Below are 18397 nucleotides of genomic sequence, written 5' to 3' on the forward strand. Positions count from 1 at the left end.
TTAGATCTAATACTCACCAACACTCCTCAGAAATATAAAGGAATAGGGGTATTTTCTAACGACATTAGTGATCATTGCACCGTAGCATGTGTTAGGGACACCAAGCTCCCTAAATCCAAGCCTCGCATCCTCATTAAAAGAAATTTTAAAAGATTTGTAGAACAAGCCTTTTTACATGAATTAAACATCTGTGATTTCTCTAGAATTAGCCATATACCGGATATCAATGTGGCATGGAACTACTTTCAATCACTTTTTCTCTCGATTACTGATAAACATGCCCCCCTAACATGCTATAGAATTAAAGGGCGTGATAACCCCTGGTTCTCCAATGAACTGTCTTCTCTGATCCATGAGAGAAATGCAGCCTGGGCCTTAGCAAAGACCACAAACCTCCAATCTGACTGGATTAACTTTAGATATCTTAGGAACAAGTGCACTTACCTTGTAAGAAAGTGCAAATCTGACTACTATCTTAAATCAATGTCCTCGAACCTAAATAACCCATCTAAATTTTGGAAGACGATAAAATCTCTGGAATTACCTACCAGTGACTCTGCTCTCCCCAAGCATATAGTTAAAGACACACAACAGATCTCAAACAAGAATGATATTGTTAATGCTTTTAATGACCATTTCATTAAGGCAGGTGACATATTTGAACAATTATATCCTGAAGAGGTCTCACATAGCCATGTCTCCTCACCCCTCCAACACAATTCACCTGCTTCTCTGGTCAGTGAGGGATTCGATTTTGAACTCATTCCCTCATCTGCAGTTCTTAAGGCTCTTAAGGAAATTGACACTAGGAAATCAGCCGGTCCTGACGGCCTAGATCCTGCTTTACTTAAACTATCTGCACATATCATAGTGGAACCTATTACATACATTTTTAACTTGTCCCTGTCTTCAAATGACTTACCAGATGTTTGGAAATCAGCCCATGTGCTGCCCCTGCTGAAAGGGGGGGACCCCTCCATTCTCGATAATTATCGCCCAATCTCCAAATTGTCTGTACTTGCAAAGGTCCTAGAGTCTTTAGTAAATACCCAACTTAAGGGCTTCCTGCAAAATCATCAGATACTTTGCCCGGAACAGTCAGGCTTTAGGGCCAAGCATAGCACCATTACTGCAGCTACCAAGGTGCTTAATGACATCATCGGTGACCTTGACCATAAGATGAGCTGTGCTGCCCTGTTCATCGACTTGTCAAAGGCCTTTGACACAGTAGATCATTGTATCCTGCTCAAGAGGCTCCGGGGCATTGGCTTGGGCACTAAGGCAGTTGATTGGTTCAGAAACTATCTTGCCAACAGAACACAGACTGTAGTTGTCGATGGGCATAGTTCTGCCCCACTAGGGGTCCGGCGAGGTGTCCCTCAAGGGTCTATCCTTGGTCCGGTCCTATTTACCATTTACATTAACACCATTGCCTCTGTAGCAGATAATGGCAAAATACACCTCTATGCAGACGATACAGTATTATATTGTTCCGCCCCCACTCTAGCTCAAGCTTATCAATCACTACAGCAGTCTTTTAATTTATTACAGACCATCTTCATTGAACTTAGGCTGGTATTAAACGTTGGTAAAACTAAAGTGATGCAGTTCACAAAGTCTCGCACTGTACCCGCATCAACCGCCCTAGCCATTTCCACACTAGATGGGAAGTGTGTTGAAAATGTTTCATCTTATAAATATCTCGGTCTGTGGATTGATGAAAAGCTAACCTTCAAAGTTCATATTGAAAAATTAGTGAGAAAACTGAGAGTAAAACTCGGCTTTTATTTTAGAAATAAATCCTGTTTTACTCTCCAAGCTAGGAGGAAATTGATCAGTGCCACTTTCTTACCAGTCTTGGACTATGGGGATGTTATTTATATGCACGCTGCCTCTACCACGCTGTATATACTTGACACAGTCTACCATGGTGCATTACGGTTCATTACTAATGCCAAGTCACGCACTCATCACTGTCGTCTTTATGAGGCAACTGGCTTTAGCTCTTTAGGTCTGCGTAGATGGTTCCATTGGCACATTTTTATTTTTAAAACTATTAATGGTAATTTACCCAGCTATCTTACTAGTTTGTTGACCAGGAATCATTACCTTTACAATCTCCGCTCCGTTGACATTCTGGCTCTAAATATCCCGCGTGTAACAACTGAATTTGGTAAGACTGCTTTTAGTTATGCTGCTCCTTGGTGTTGGAATTTACTCCAAAAAGTTTTGAAGCTTTCGTTTCTTATCCCTCTTGAACATTTTAAACAATTACTTAAACAATCCAAATTTGAACAATGCACATGTTTTCAATGAGCCTTTTTTGTTATTTTACATTGTTTTATATGTACTGTAGATCAGTTTTTTTTTTTGTTTTTTTTTTTGTCTGTTTTGTGATTCTGTGTAACCTGTGTAATTGTTGCCCCAGGGCTCCCTTGTAAAAGAGATTTGACTATCTCAATGGGACATCACCTGGTAAAATAAAGGATAAATAAATAAAATAAATAAAAAATAAATAAATATATTTGTGAAGTATTATCTTGGCTCATTTATTTATATTTGTAAAACACAATACATATTTGTAACTCCACTGCATTTTCACTCAAACTGACCTTTGTGCTTGCACATTGCTTTCTGTTTGTTTACGAGTCGAGTTTTCCTTTGCAAAGTAGATTGAGTTTGTTTGCAAAATGCTGGATTTGTTTGTTAAATTATGGCACATAATTCGCTCCATAACAGCGCTGGACCAGAGACAGAGAGGGTCGAAGAAAGCAGCGGAGCTTAAGTAGCGTTTTCTCGGAGTGCACTGTGTTCTGCTCCCTGAATTGTCACGCTTATTCATTTGTGGATGTTAACTGAATCTGTAAGTCAGCGACACTGTTTACTTCTGAATTTTAGATTTTATTCTGGCGCGCTTAACGTTATCGCTACTGTGTAATAGCCTATGCTATTCACCAACTAAATATTTCCTATTCAATGTGTTAACAGTCTCTTTCACAGCCATCATTTGTAGTAGCCTATATTTGTATGTCATTATGTCAGTATCCGTATTTGCTTTCTACCATGCACAAATAAAAATGTCATTGAACTTTTGCTGTGTAATTGTAACAATGAGCACTCAAAAACACCAAACCAACAATTACTAAAAACACACACAAAAACTGATTTTGCACAGGCACTGCACTAGTATGATAAATAATGAATATGGTCCAAATATCCCAAACCAAATGTGGGCCACCTATGGAAAAAATGTGGCACAATCGACAAACATATGTTGCAGCAAATGTGAATAAGCTAAAGTCCAAAAAAGTCGGTGTGTTCCTTTAAAGGTATAAATGTGGCACAATGGCCTTCATCATCCCAGTATGCTAATGCCGATCTAGTGCAGGGATTTCATCAATATACTGATTGAGGACTGTTGGGACACTCCAGGCACAGGATGGTTCTGTCAGGAGAGACAGAGTCGTTTGCGCCTCAATGACACGTCTGTACCATTTGCTTCACAGGACATATGCTTGCAACTACCGTACACACTGTTTATTTACTAGTGTGTCCTAATATGTAACTATGTCATGTTTGGTCTCATCTGACAGCTTATAAACTGAAATGAATGGTGGTGAACTTAATAGAGATATTAAAGTATCCTATTGTACAATCTAGGTACTATTACTTAAGCATACATTGAGGAGAATATGTTAATGTTCTTCTCCCCCTCTAGATCTCCACCCATTTGCCTCATCTTTTGGTTTCCTGTCAGTTGGGTTTGGTGTTGGTATTCCACTCATGTTTAACATTGCTTTGCTCAGGTTATAAGAAGGAAAGGTAACTGTTGATCTAGGAGAAAGGCTTTAACCCCGCCACTACCGCACACCGGTGCGTGACCTCATACTATGAGAAAGGCTTTACGGCCTCTTCTGCACGACAGTGCATTATTTGTTACAACTAAGTTTCTATACAGTATGTTGTTCCACTCTACTTTCTGTATATTTAAACATGTAACTTAATAAATAACTTTGCCTGCTTTAAAGGCTTTGAGAATTTTTCCATTTATCACAAATTATGTTGAAAGCTAAAGTGATTATAACTTTCGTTATATAAACGTTCAGGTCAAATCCTACGTTTTCCTATCAGTTCTAAGAAAGACCTTTAAAGAATAAGAGGTTAAAGAATAACAACAACTTTAATGGATTCAGATTAATTATATTGGAGTCAGATTAAGTTATATACGCCATATATTTAGCATCCCATTCACTGACAGCCAAACATTAACTACGCTATCTAGACAATTCTGGAATTTCAGTCAAATACAGGCTATTTTTGCTGTGTAGGGCCTATAAAACACAATATGCTTCAAACAATTGTAAATTCAACTGGATTTTTGTGTATTTGTGAGTCTTGTAATTCCTTACTCACCATAAACAGTGACACCTTTTCTTTGACACCTTTTAATCAATAATCTGTGCATAATCTCCACAGATGATCAGATCATCTTTCTGTATTTCAGTGACAGAATCTCCCTCCTTCACTGACACTGACTCTATTGAATCTGTCTCAGCACCAAAAACACCTGAAGAACATCCGAAATGGTTATTCAGACACAACTCAGAATTTTCTATTGGTTAAACTTTTTATAAAAAATCAGTTTTAATAAATTTATTGATTACTGAAGATATTTTAATAATAAATAATTTACCAACTAGACCCATCCAACACAGACAGAACAAAACAAAACAAAACGCATGGACCATTTTCTAAGCTGTTTGCTAAACAGTCAATAACTCAATGAATGTCAACATTAAGAGTGACCAGGCGATGCATGAATCCTCCTCTAAAAAGATGTAAGTCTTGAGTCTACACACACACACTTGCTGAGGTCGCAGTGCTGAGGTTAGAGTTGCAAACATGTTTATGCAGCATAAACTATTCTTGTTGGCAGACAGCCACAGGTTATTTATTTATTTATTTGCTGTATCCTATATTGTTGAAGGTAAAATAAAATCAGAAAATAACATTCTGTGTAACTACATTTACTATATTATTTCGCTGTAAATGTTTGTTTGATGTGGAATTGAGCCTGTGATGTTCATATTAGTGAAAGTAAAGAAGCTCTTCACCCACAAACTCTCGTGCACACGCTGTCCTTCTAACAAATGAACCCACTTTTTGTTCTAGATAAACAAATGAGGACACAACAGGTTTCACTTCGACTCACAAATTGAGTGTCATGCATTCAGTGAATCACATATCATTTTCTTTCTGCTTTATAAAAACATATACTTCCTGAGTCGATTCTAAAATGCTAAAAATGACATTTAAGTACTAAGAACGATTGTTGTGGGTACTATTACTATTAAAAAAAAGCAAAATTAGACCTTTGCTTTTTAGAGAATATGACAATGGCATTTGTAAACTCAGACATTGATGGTTATTGCTCCAACCTGACTTTAATCATGCAAATGATTTGGCTTTTAAATGCACTTTTTTGCATTTACAACACAGAGAACAGTGTGTGAACAAGATACCCTAAGACCTTTTCAATATATAATATGTACAATTTTTTTTTTTAAGTGAAATTGAAGATGTTGGGGGTGTCAAGTGAAGTTTTCTTCCTGTACTGCATGTTGTATCAAGTCAGGCTATTGGGATTCAGTGCTGAATCTCTGGCTCTCTATCGACATCTAATGGTTAGAATATAACTTTGCAAATTACAGGTGGATGAACATTTGATGAAAGATAAATGGCTCATTGACAATTTTAATAGTATGGAACATTGTTTTAACATTGTTAAAGTTGATAGTTTCTTTAATAGAAAAAAGCTTGTATTTCCGTAGTTTTTTTTATTGAAAAAAAATATCATGCACAAACAACATGGCAAAAATAATACATCATTGCAATATAACAGTAAGATCAGGTGCAAAAGTGGATTGAAAGAAAAAAACAAAAACAAATAAAGAAAATAAAAAAATAAATAATTAATTAAACTAAAGAGATAGGGTTTATTTTCAATTCATAATCTATTATAGCAAAACGTTGCATTTTAGCGTTTTTTTTTTTTTTGCATTTTTACTTTTCATAATTTTAAGGGCATTTGTATAGAAAAGAAACTCGTGAAATACAAAAATCTTTGTTGCAGCTCATAACAAGTCCATAGCTAATGTCCCTTTGAGAGAAGACTCAGATAAGGAAACTGCTGGAAAAGCTAGTCATGATGAATATCAAGCCATGAAGACTTCCGCAACAAAAGTGCAGTGAAACACCTGGCTTTGTGTGATACCTTTTCTCTCTTATTGCGTGCGACCATGCGTGTAATCCGCTCTGATCTTTCTTCGAGGAAGTTTAAATCACTCTTTTTTGTGGAAACAAACAACTGTCATCAAGAATACACACCAGTGGATCTCAGTCAGTAGTAGTTTTTTTTTTAAAATAAGTTTCAAAATGTGCATTTTGTCGGTTCAGAAGTAGGCTAGGCTAAGTTGTGACGGGACGAACATTCGGAGCGGCCCATTTCCACTTTTCATGTTTCTTCACTCAGATTTTACTAAACTCTACAGTGATATGAAGAGCAATTTTTTCATTTTTTCATTGTTATTACTGCACATAGACGGTAAGTTGTAGGCTAAACATTGTTTAACGCACTTTCGGTTTCAATCGTTTAAGCCTGTACACCTGTACGCCTGCACACCTAAAAACTTTTTTAACAGCACTGCAGGTATAGGCAAAATTAGCCTACTACAAAATAGACGTGTTTATTTTTTAAATAGGCTAATTATTTTAATAAAATAATAGTATGACCTTTATAAGAATGTGTTAAGGCAGGGCAAGCGATCGTCACGGTCGAGGGGCGGGACAAATAAAAAACGCTCTAAACCATGTTTTGTAGTCGATCAGATCTATTAACAGTGTCGTAATATGTAGCTCTTTTTTTCCACATTTCCTAGTATTTGTGGCTGTAGCAGAAACTAGCCTACAGATAACATTTTCCTTCTTCTTAAGGTATTTGCATAAATTCCCTTTTGATGACATGGACTTAACCCTGTCAGTTTTAAACGAATCAGTGAAATGTTTTCTGACAGCAACACAACTAACTTATCTCCAGAGAGGAATTAGTGAATGTTTGCAGCTTTTGAACTAGCCTAGTTGAGTATGAGGGCGGTTTCTAGTGACGGTTGCCATGTACAGTGCTCAGACCTTTACAGTCTTTACAGTACCTTTCTCAGACAAGACTGTCCCACCTCCCCCACTGGCATGCACATGTGTACTTAAAGGGATAGTTCACCCAAAAATGAAAATTGGCTTTACATTTTTTTATTCTTCAGTAGAAATGTAAAGAAGTTTTTTTTTTTTCTTTTTTTTTTTTCTGAAACCGTGATCCTTGGTGATTCATAGAATGCAAGTTAAAGGCTGACTGAGGATCAATACATATACAGGTAAAACAAAATGAATACTCATGGCTCCTGACGATTCATTGAGGGGTTATGAAATGAAACTCTGTGCAAGAATCTAAACATTATTTACAACATTATTACCTGTAATATACACAGCTTTGGCAAACGGTCATGAGCGCGTTCACGACATTGTGGAGCGCGAGCTTCCTGTTGCATAATGACGTATGCGCAGGAGCACAAACGTTGGGAATGTGTCAAAAGTCAATATTCCTGATCCCGATTTGTTCTTAGAACATTTTCCAAACAATCTGTTTTGGTTATGGAAATGTTAAAATGTCCAGTTTTCTTTATGTTAAAGGGATGTTTTTTAAAAAAAAGTTATAGGCCTAGTATGATGTTCCAACATTCTTTCAACATCATTTTTATCAACAACTTTCTAGGAACGTTGAATTGTTTTCATGAACAACAAGAACAGAAAATTCAACTGACTTCCAGACACAGACTTACATAAAATCAATTGAGGATAAAAGAAGACATTAATCATCTTAAGATCGATGCAGAGGAGGATTAAACAACTCCACAAACAGCACTACCAGCTTTACTTATTACTAACCATACTTTATTTCTGCCAGACGCCTACAAAATTTCTTATTTAAAAATTAACAGTTTAGATGTTGATGTTTGGTGGAAAATGTTTAGTTTGAAGTCACCATTACGGTGATCAGAGTTTAGTGATTTAGTTGGGCCCTTGACTTCTGTTAGTTTATTTCTATTTCAGCAATTGCACGTTTTCAGACAATAAATTGATGATGGAAACCCAGATCAGCATGTCTGTTTTAATGGCAGTCTAATTACTGCTTAAAAGTGGTTAAAACAACTGCTTTTTCTGTAGTTTCATGACTGACTCACAGGGATAGTTCACCCAAAAAGTCTGTCATCATTTACTCATCCTCAAGTTGTTCCAAACCTGTACGAGTTTCTTTCTTCTGCTGAACACAAAGATATTTTGAAGAATGTTGGTACACCAGTTGATGTACCCCCCCCCCCCCCCCCCCCCCACACACACACACACACACTATTGGAAGTCAATGGCTACCGTCAACGTTCTACCAACATTCTTCAAAATATCTTCTACAGAAGAAAGAACTAAAGTACATGTCAAGCATAATTGGGTTGAAGAAATTGTGCTATTTCTTGTGTGTTACAGTATGTTGTTTTATATCAAACTCTGGTCCAAACAAAGGCATTTGCATTTCACATAGTTACTGTGTTGTGGTTTTGTTATCAAATCTGAATAAACGTTTCTGTTTGTTCTTCAGGTGTGTTTGGTGATGCAGTGAAGTCAGTGCCAGTCACTGAGGGAGATTCAGTCACTCTACACACTGATGAAATACAGAGTGAAGATGTGACAGGGTGGACCTTTGGACCTGACAGTATTGTCATAGTAATGAACTATGAAATTAAGCAATTTAAAGACAGATTGCAAGTGGATGGACAGTCTGTATCTCTTACCATCAAGAACATCACAGCTGATTTCTCTGGAATATATACATTTAATATTTTCAGCAGGAGCTTGTACAAGACGTTTAATGTTACTGTCTATGGTGAGTAGTTCTAGTCTTTCAGTGGTATTATCTCTATCGAAACTTTTGATGTGCAGAAATTAACACAAGTTTGCATTAAAATAAATATTACTTTATCTAAAATTTGTAAAGGAATAGGAATTTACTGAAGGTCTATGGTGTTACTCGAGTCATTTGCCCATGAACTGTTGTAGACAAAGCCGACATACTGATTGTGTTTATTATTTTGATTCTGACTCCTCCCCCTACTTCTACCAAATGGAGCCTGTTGTTAAGCATGTTTTGATGAAACTGTCATAGATTCATTTTGTACCAGCCTGTGTATTGTTGTCATGTGTAATGTCATGACCATGTAAACCTGGTAAATTTGTTATCAAAGCAAGTTCACCCAACTGAAACAATACTCCAAAATCAAAAGGATGATCTAGACTACTTGCCATACATGTGCCATACATTTGTGAACATGTCAAACTACTGCTGTAAGGTGTAATTCAGATCCAATTCCTTTCAGATGAACATGGTGATTTACAAGTAAAGGTTGATTTATCCTTAAATTATCTTCTGCTTAATTATTCTGTCATGTTTTCCAGCTCGTCTGCCTGTTCCTGTCATCAGCAGAGACTGTTCTTCGTCTTCATCATCATCTTCATGTTCATTGGTGTGTTCATCAGTGTTGAATGTGAGTCATGTGACTCTCTCCTGGTACGCAGGAATCAGTGTATTGTCCAGCATCAGTGCGTCTGATCTCAGCATCAGTCTCTCTCTACCTCTGGAGGTGGAATATCAGGATAAAAACACCTACAGCTGTGTGCTGAACAATCCCATCAGCAACCAGACCACACATCTGGACATCAACACACTCTGTCACACATGTGAAGGTATATCTATAACCAGGCTAACATAACTATGTATACATACAATATTTGGTTTTAAAAGTGAAAACAAAAAACAAGGTAGTGCAAAATAGTCTCACAGCTTCAACAGATCATGAACAGGTATTGTAAGATACATTAGATAGTTACTGGACCTATACCTTCTCTGTTACAGCACAAGGACTGTCTGTTGGCACTATAGTGGGTATATGTGTTGGTGTCCTCCTGCTGGCAGCTGTGCTGGCTGTTGCTGCTGTTTACTTTTACAAGAAATCTGCAAAAGCAAAAGAAACGGGTAAGTGTTACATACAGCTGATACAATGAGAATAATGTGTAACGACAAAACTTTGCAACCAAAATAAAAAAATCAGCTAGATTGTGGTAGAAATGGATTCTTCTGCCACTTGCTTCACTCTATAAATTATTTTATTATTTTATAACAGAGCAGACTCCTGTGGAACCAGAGGAAGCTATTCTTCTAAACAGTGGTAAGATGTTACTTCATATATATAACTGTAAGTACTGCCAAGTTCATTTAAAGACATAAATGTCTTTAGACTGTTGATATTTTGAGATTTTTCTCAAACTCACATCATACATCATTTTAAAGATTTTTTTAGTAGAGAATGTGAAAAGAACAATAACTCATTTTTGAAAATTTTCTCATTGTGACTCATTTTGCCAGCACTGGTCACAAAAAAGTAGGCGAAAAACAGTATGTGACAAAAGAAGTATGTCCGAATTCACAGTACTCGTAAAAAAATAGGCAAAAAAGTACCTGGATGACCTTCTACTGGTCATGGATGTTAGATCTGGCAAGATTCTGAAGTGTGCATATGAATACTTTACTATCCCATGAGGCCACGGGAAATGATTTATGAATGGCAGTTATTGGCAGAACTGGCAGAACTGATGCTGGTAGGTCACATGATAATGACAACATGGCGAATGTAGTATGTTTGGATTACATTCATACTAAACACATATAGAACATGCTATTTTTTTAAAGAAGGACTACACGCCTGCTCACATATTTTTTCAAACGTGCTTACCTTTGGTCTGAACACGTAATGTGCATGTGCGCGATGTCTGCGTTTTCGCGGGTTTGCGTTTTTGAGGTTTGCTCAGTGATAACGGATAATCGTTTGCACCTTCAAACCTATTTCAGGGATTGCATTCTCGAGATGCCAGGCACTGTTTTGTGCGGATGGGCGGCCGGAGTGCGTTAAGGGTTTTCTGTTAGAACGGTGTTGTGTTAGCGGCCCCTAAGTTAATAACTAATGATCTTCGCAACGGAAGTGAATAAATCAATCAAAACTAACTTCAGCTGGACAATAACTTTATCCTAGAGCTGTTGTAAAGCTTAAACAATCTGTTACGGTAATTTCCTATTATCCTTGTAAAGCTGCTTTGAAACAATCCATATTGTTAAAAGCGCTATATAAATGAAGGTGACTTGACTTGACTATTTTAGCAGTCGTGAAGTCATAACTTATTCAAAATAAGCACCTATTCAAGAGAGTATGCGATTTCAGACGCAGCCTCTGATTGACAGTCCACAGTTTCTCTTTATGATTAGAAAGATTGGGCAAACAGTAACAGTAAACAGTAATAGTAACAGTAAACAGTAACAGTAATAGTATCAGTAAACCGTAAACAGTAACAGTAAACAGTAACAGTAATAGTAACAGTAAACCATAACAGTAATCAGTAACAGTAAACCGTAAACAGTAAAACTAACAGTAACAGTAAACCATTACAGTAAACAGTAACAGAAACACTAACAGTAAAAGTAACAGTAAAAGTGACAGTAACAGTAACAGTAACAGTAAAAAGTTACAGTAAAACAGTAAAACAGAAACATTGGAAGCGCGTGCAAATAACTCAAACCACAACGGAAATGTTTCCAGGGGAACCAAATAAGTGACGAACCCGGCTGGGACGTGCTTACAGCTCAAAAGTCTACTTTATTTTATTTTATTTTATTTCTTTTAACTTTTTTTGTTGTTGTTGCTGCTGCAAAACATACAGAGAATTTTTATGACATACAACTTGTATACAATATACAAAATGTATTAACAATATGTTCAATGTCATCAGAATACAAATGAGAAAAGAACAATGAGCTGAAAACTAAAATAAATAAATAAAGACAGAGAAAAAGAACATGAGGGAAAGATATTAATCTACACATCAGTTACGCTGTACAATTTTTTTTCATGTTATGTTTAAATTTAAAGAAAAGATTCATAAGAAATGTCAGGTAATGTAGGGTCCAAAGTTTTAAAGTTGAGACACACTTTATATATATAACGCATATATCTGAGACACAGATATATAACGCATATTTTAAAAGCTTTTTTGTAAAAAATAAAATATTTATTTGCAGCCGTTATTGTTAACAGCATTATATATAAATATAAATATAAATATATATTTCTGTCGTAAGAACAGCTATTCAGCTGATGGACACCGTGCTTCGTTGTCATGGGAGGAACATCCCAGGTGAAAAATAATGAGGAAATTACGTTGTCTTCCGTTGCTCCTGTACGTAATGGCACACTAGTGCCCTGCTCACTCAAAGTCCCACTCCAAGAGCTCTACCTTCTGCCCTTCGAAGGGAGCAGGGCATAGGGATGCTCACGGGCAATAAGCACGTCCCAGCCGGGTTCGTCACTTATTTGGTTCTCCTGGAAACATTTCCATTGTGGTTTGTGTTATTTGCAGCGCGTTTCTGTATTTGGTTGTGTTGTGAACTTTTGCTGCGCGTTTCTGTATTTGGTTGTGTTATTTGGAGCAGATGTTTTCTTAATTTGCGGGTGTTTTTTTCTATTTGCATGTGTTTTTTTTATTTGCATGTGTTTTCTTCAGTTGCTGCGTGTTGAGCTCTCTTGGCCACCGTAGTAAACAGTAACAGTAACAATAATCAGTAACAGTAAACAATAAACAGTAACAGTAAAACAGTAACAGTACCCCGTAACGCCCGTTTCACACATAGGGCCTACTCCGTTTGCAGTGCGTATGCGGTGCGTATTTTTTTCCGTACCCATGTTAACAGGTTAGAGCTTTCACACTGCACGCGGTTGCAGTCCGTCGATCCGTTCCAGTTGCGGTGTGTATACAGCAGTGCAGAGATCGTTTCCGCACCGAGTCTATTTTTGCTGTGCAGCAAACGCTGAATTAAAGTGACAGCGCATGTTTCGTGGTCAAAATGAACAGATTGACCTGAAAATGTAGTAATTTCACCATAAATGCGATTAATGAAATAAAATGTAGTAATCTCACCATAAATGTATTTAATTAAATACTTTTTTTTTTTTTTTTTCACTTTAAGACCGGGGTAAGCAAGGAAAGCTACAATTTACCTCAACAAGGCGACATAAACAACACTTGTCTCATTCGTGGAGGTGGAAAAACAAGTTCTTTGTGACATGCAAAATTATCGTATAAAGATTTAAATTATGCAAGGAAAGGGTATGAGTCTGCTGTTTTTGTCAATTTTAAGTTTTAATTTAAAATGTAGGCTATGCGATTTTAATTTAAGTACATGGTAAAATATTTTACCACTTGCTTGAGCAACTTAATATATAATTATATAGAAGTAATGCATTTAATAATATGTTGTTTAAATTGTGTTTAAACGTGAATACATCTATTAAAGAGTGTATATGTGTACAAAGAGAATTGCAATGCTGACAAAAAAACTTTTTTTAAATAAAAGTTGCTGATAACTTCTGGATTTGAAATACAAATAGTGAGTATGTATTTGTGGTATAGCTTAAAGCAGCGGATCAGTTACGCACTGCAAACACAGCATATGTGAAAGCACTATTGCGCGTGCTGCTCCTGCACTGCATACGCACTGCACATGGAGTATGTGTGAAACGGCGTAAGAGTAAACAGAACAGTAACGGTAAACAGTAACAACACTGCAAAAAGGGATTTTCTCACTGAAATGACATAAGATATCACGTCTTGTTTTATGATAAATTGATCAAACTTTTCATGCAAGTTTATTTTTCTGACCCCATGGCAGATTTTCTTCAAGTAAATGTATCTTGATTTAAAAATGTTTAGATATAAAATGTTTTTTTGAGCAGTGAACTAAATTAATTTCACCTCGGAGGACAATATAAATGAAAAAAAACAACACACTACTCTGAAACCACAATCGAAAAGTTAACTTGCATCAATTATTGTTTAAACAGATCCAGTTCACAGAGAAGATGATGTTGTTGACCATCCAAATAATGGTAAGATATTGAATTACTGTGAGCACCAACTGAATCTCTCTGTGTGTTTGAGTCCCTTCTTCGCTATTTCCAAAAGGGTTTTGCACAGAAGATTTGATGCATGAATCTATAACTTGTTGTGAAGCTTTACTTTTTCTTTTGTCTTGTTAAATTATAAGAGAAATCAACTCAAAACTACTTTGCATGTATTCACGTTCCAAAAACCTTAATTCTAGCCTTTTCCACTGTCTAGCACCAACAAACCTTCTTCCTTTATTTTCTTCAAAATCTATAACTATAAATGTAACTAGTCAAAGTCACGTGATACAGTACAAATAACACAAAATGTATATCAAAAAAACATAATTTGATATAAGGTCTTATAAGGTCTTGATATAAGGTGATATAAGATCTTTTGTCTTTAGCAGTTGGGGAAATGCCTAAACAGCAGAGAGACTTACCAAACAGTAAGTTATTTTAAAACAGTATGCATTTTCATTGTCTATTACAAGTTATCATGAAAAAATATAATAATAATTATAATAATAATCTGTGATTATTATTGGAACAGGTCAGGAAGAATGTGATCCACTTCAGGGTAAGATCCCTCTCTTGTGAGCAACTTTACCATATTGCAAAGAAAATGTTATAATTTCCAATATCACAGAAACCTAAGGGTTGTTTAACAAGATATTAGTTGTACACCAACTCTACATGTTTAATTCCTGTCTTGGAATTTTGTTTGTTTTCCCCAGATATGTTTCATGATGGGCTAGATCAAGTGATGAAAATAAAAGTGAAGCATGGAGATACAGTCACTCTAAACTCTGGTGTTGCTGACTTACCGAGAGATGATCGACTACGATGGAAATACGCTGATTCCAGAGTGTCTGATTGCACATATTTATTTAGTGTCATTGCTGTGTGCTATAAAAGGAGCCGCGTATTCTCAGTAAAGGATGGTCCTGGTGGGAAATTCGAAGGCAGACTGACGCTGGATAATAAAACTGGAAATCTCACTATCAAGAACATGAGAGTCAAAGACGCCGGGTATTTTAAACTTGAGATCGCCAGCAACACAAATCATCATACCAAAACAATCAAAGTCAATGTCCGTGGTGAGAAGCTTAAGCCAACTTCTATTTTCACTTGTTTTTTGAACCCAGTCAACTTCTACAGCATAGTATAAGTAATAATAATAATATGTTTCTGTCCACACTTCACAATAGTAGTGTTTTTAACAGCTTATATTCTTAGTTTTTTCTCCAAATAAATAGTAAAAGGGCCATATCTATATTGTTGTGTACTGTGTGTAGAATTATAATAATATAAATGTGATCAGGTAGCTGTAATGTAAAAAACAAAATCAAAAAAACACTTGCTGGGCCTAATTCTGAAATCTGTGTTTGAAATGAAGAGTCACGTCATGCATTTTTTCTCATGTCATCCATTTTTTAACATGAATATGTGCTATACAGTGCAGTTTAACTCTGCGGCTTTCTCTCTTTTTACCTTCTGTGTTTCGTTGTTTTCTACAGCTGCCACACAAATATGTGGGGATAATCTAAATGAGACAACGTTTTCGTTGATACCAGAAGAGGACCCCAACAACACTAGTACATATACTGTTCAGCCGACGGACACTTTATCCAATAAGAATGAGGAGTCAGGTGGGGAACGGTGACACAATTTCACATGACCAGTGGGGACAGTTTTGCACAGTACTGTACATAAACAGTATCAGGGTTTATTTGCATCTCATATAATAAATCGAGAATGACATACTGCCATTAAAGTTTGTGTAAATATTTGTGAGAATGTTGTGATATACTGAGTTTTCTTAAATTTTGGCCAGTGTTTATTTACATACTGTGATATTCGAGATGCTCTTTGTAAATTTACTTTGAAAACACGCATTTCATGTATTATGAAATATTAAACACATTTTAACGACTTCTAAAACTTCATTGTAAAAATGCCAATTAATATAAAATGTTGGAAGAGCAAAAATGCTAATATTCTTGCTTGGGCTTAGACATTATTATATGAGTAAAATAATGTTAGACATTATTTTACTCATAAACTGAAAACCCCCATTATAAAACCCTGGAAAATGTCCAGCGAACCAGGGGTTGGGGCTTTAACATCAAACCACATGGATCTACAAAAGTCCATTTATATTTATTTTATTTATTTATATTAAATTATATGATCAATAAGTTGTGACAACATATGTTTTTACATTGCTTTAACTCATCAAAATAAGTTTAGCAATTTTCAACTTTTTTTTAGAAGTCATAGTCAAGATTCAACAATTTTTTAAGTTGAAATGACTTAAACATTCAAGTTGATTGTACTTAAAAATGTAAATCAGCAACTTTTTTACAGTGTGTAATTGCGATCAGGTAAAGATAGCGTAAATCTGTGTTTGAAATCAAGAGTCACATGATGCATTTTTTTCCATTTTAACATGAATATTTAATTTGCTACACAGTGCAGTTTAACTCTACGGCTTTCTGTCTTTTACCCTTCTGTGTTTCTTTGTTTTCTACAGCTGCCACACAAATATGTGGGGAAGATCTAAATGACACAACTTTGTCGTTGATACCAGAAGAGGACCCCCACAACACTAGTACATATACTGTTGAGCCAACAGACACTTTATCCAATGAGGATGAGGAGGAGTCAGGTGGGGAACGGTGACACAATTTCACATGACAATGCCAGCCGGCAGATGTAGTCTATACGGATTTACACATATGCATATCACTTTTTAAATGGTTAAGAAGTGATTCATTAAGTGCAGGTAGTGTGACCGTATGCAAAAACAGGTGCTTGTTATGTGTTGATAACTATATTTTATGAGAATATTTTGTTAAATATAGTGCTATTGACTTTTTAGCTTTTAATACACTAACATTTTCATAATGCTAATCTCTGGACCAAAATCACACAACATGACAGCCTCAAAACAGTTTTGAACCTTGTATTGAACATAAACAGTATCAGGGTTTATTTGCATCTCATTTAATTAATTTAAGAGTGACATATTGCCATTCAAGTTTGTGTAAATATTTGTGACCATGTTGTGATGTACTGAGTTTTTAATATTCAGGCCAGTTTATTTACATACTGTGATATTTGAGATGCTAACTTGTAAATTTACTGTGAAAAAATGCACTCCGTATTATGAAATATTAACAACAAATTATATCACTAATAAAACTTTATTGTAAAAACACTAATTGAAAAAAAAATGTTGGAAGAGCAAAAATACTAATATTCTTGCTTGGACTTAGTTAAGAAAACATATTCTATTAAGTCTGCAAAAATATATCTGAAAAAACATTATATTATGGGTGATTTTTAAATCCAGTCCACATTCAGAATGGCTAATGCTGACTGGACGAATAACACAAATCCAGCCAATATTTGATAGTATCAAGACCACACTCACACCCCACACAGTCTTATCTAGTTACTTATTAAAAGCATACATTTTCAAAAATGAATATTCAAAATGGGTTTGTAATTTACATTATAGAACAAATTGTCAAAATATCGTCAAGTTATGTTTACCACTGACATTATTTTACTCATAAACTGAAAACCCCCATTATAAAACCCTGGAAAATCTCCAGCGAACCAGGTGTTGGGGCTTTAACATCATGCCACATGGATCTACAAAAGTCCATTTATGGGTTTACACTTTTTGTTTTCAATTTTAAATAGGTCTAACGGTTACAGGGGGTTGTTTAGTCAATAAACGTGTTAAAAATGTATTTTGCAGTTGTATTGCAAATGTAGTTTGCCAACTGGAGCACAGTATGATTGTTATGAAATAAAGGCTAATGTGTGTTTTCATTTGTGTGTTTTTTTATGTGATCGATAGACACCAGTTAATAATTTTGTGAACCTCAGTATAAAATGAATTATAATATAACTAATTTTGGAGCAATTTCTAGTTATGATTCCCAAATAATACATTTTGATTAAAACAATTTTGTGTTGAACACAAAAGAAGATATTTTGAAGAATGTTGGTAACCAGACTTCCCCCATTGACTTCAATAGTATTTTTTTTTTCCTAATATGGAAGTCAATGGGGTCCGTCAACTGTCTGGTTCTCAAAATGCTTCAAAATATCTTCTTTTGTGTTCAACAGAAGAAAGAAACTCATACAGGTTTGGAAGAACTTGAGGGTGAGTAGATGACAAAAAAAAAAAAAAAAAAAAAAAAAAATGGTGAACTGTCCCTTTAAGGATTTCTTTAAAAAACACATAAAATGTAATAAACCATATATGAGGGGGAAAAAAGGGGGAAAAA

General features: G+C 35.6%; 1 protein-coding gene across 1 annotated transcript; it reads left to right on the forward strand.

Annotated features, from left to right (window-relative positions):
• Window positions 1-6118: 6118 nt before the first annotated feature.
• Window positions 6119-17936, forward strand: LOC311084279 (uncharacterized protein). The gene is made up of 11 exons (XM_084116212.1): window positions 6119-6604; window positions 8705-8989; window positions 9559-9846; window positions 10016-10135; window positions 10284-10328; window positions 14049-14093; window positions 14501-14539; window positions 14644-14670; window positions 14828-15190; window positions 15611-15742; window positions 16627-17936. Exons 1-11 carry the CDS (start codon window positions 6517-6519, stop codon window positions 16773-16775), a joined length of 1581 nt encoding a protein of 526 aa, XP_083972338.1. The 5' UTR covers window positions 6119-6516; the 3' UTR covers window positions 16776-17936.
• The last annotated feature ends 461 nt before the right edge of the window (window positions 17937-18397 follow it).

The sequence above is a fragment of the Abramis brama genome (genome assembly GCF_963993115.1).
Source record: "Abramis brama genome assembly, chromosome: 6".
Taxonomy (NCBI): domain Eukaryota; kingdom Metazoa; phylum Chordata; class Actinopteri; order Cypriniformes; family Leuciscidae; genus Abramis; species Abramis brama.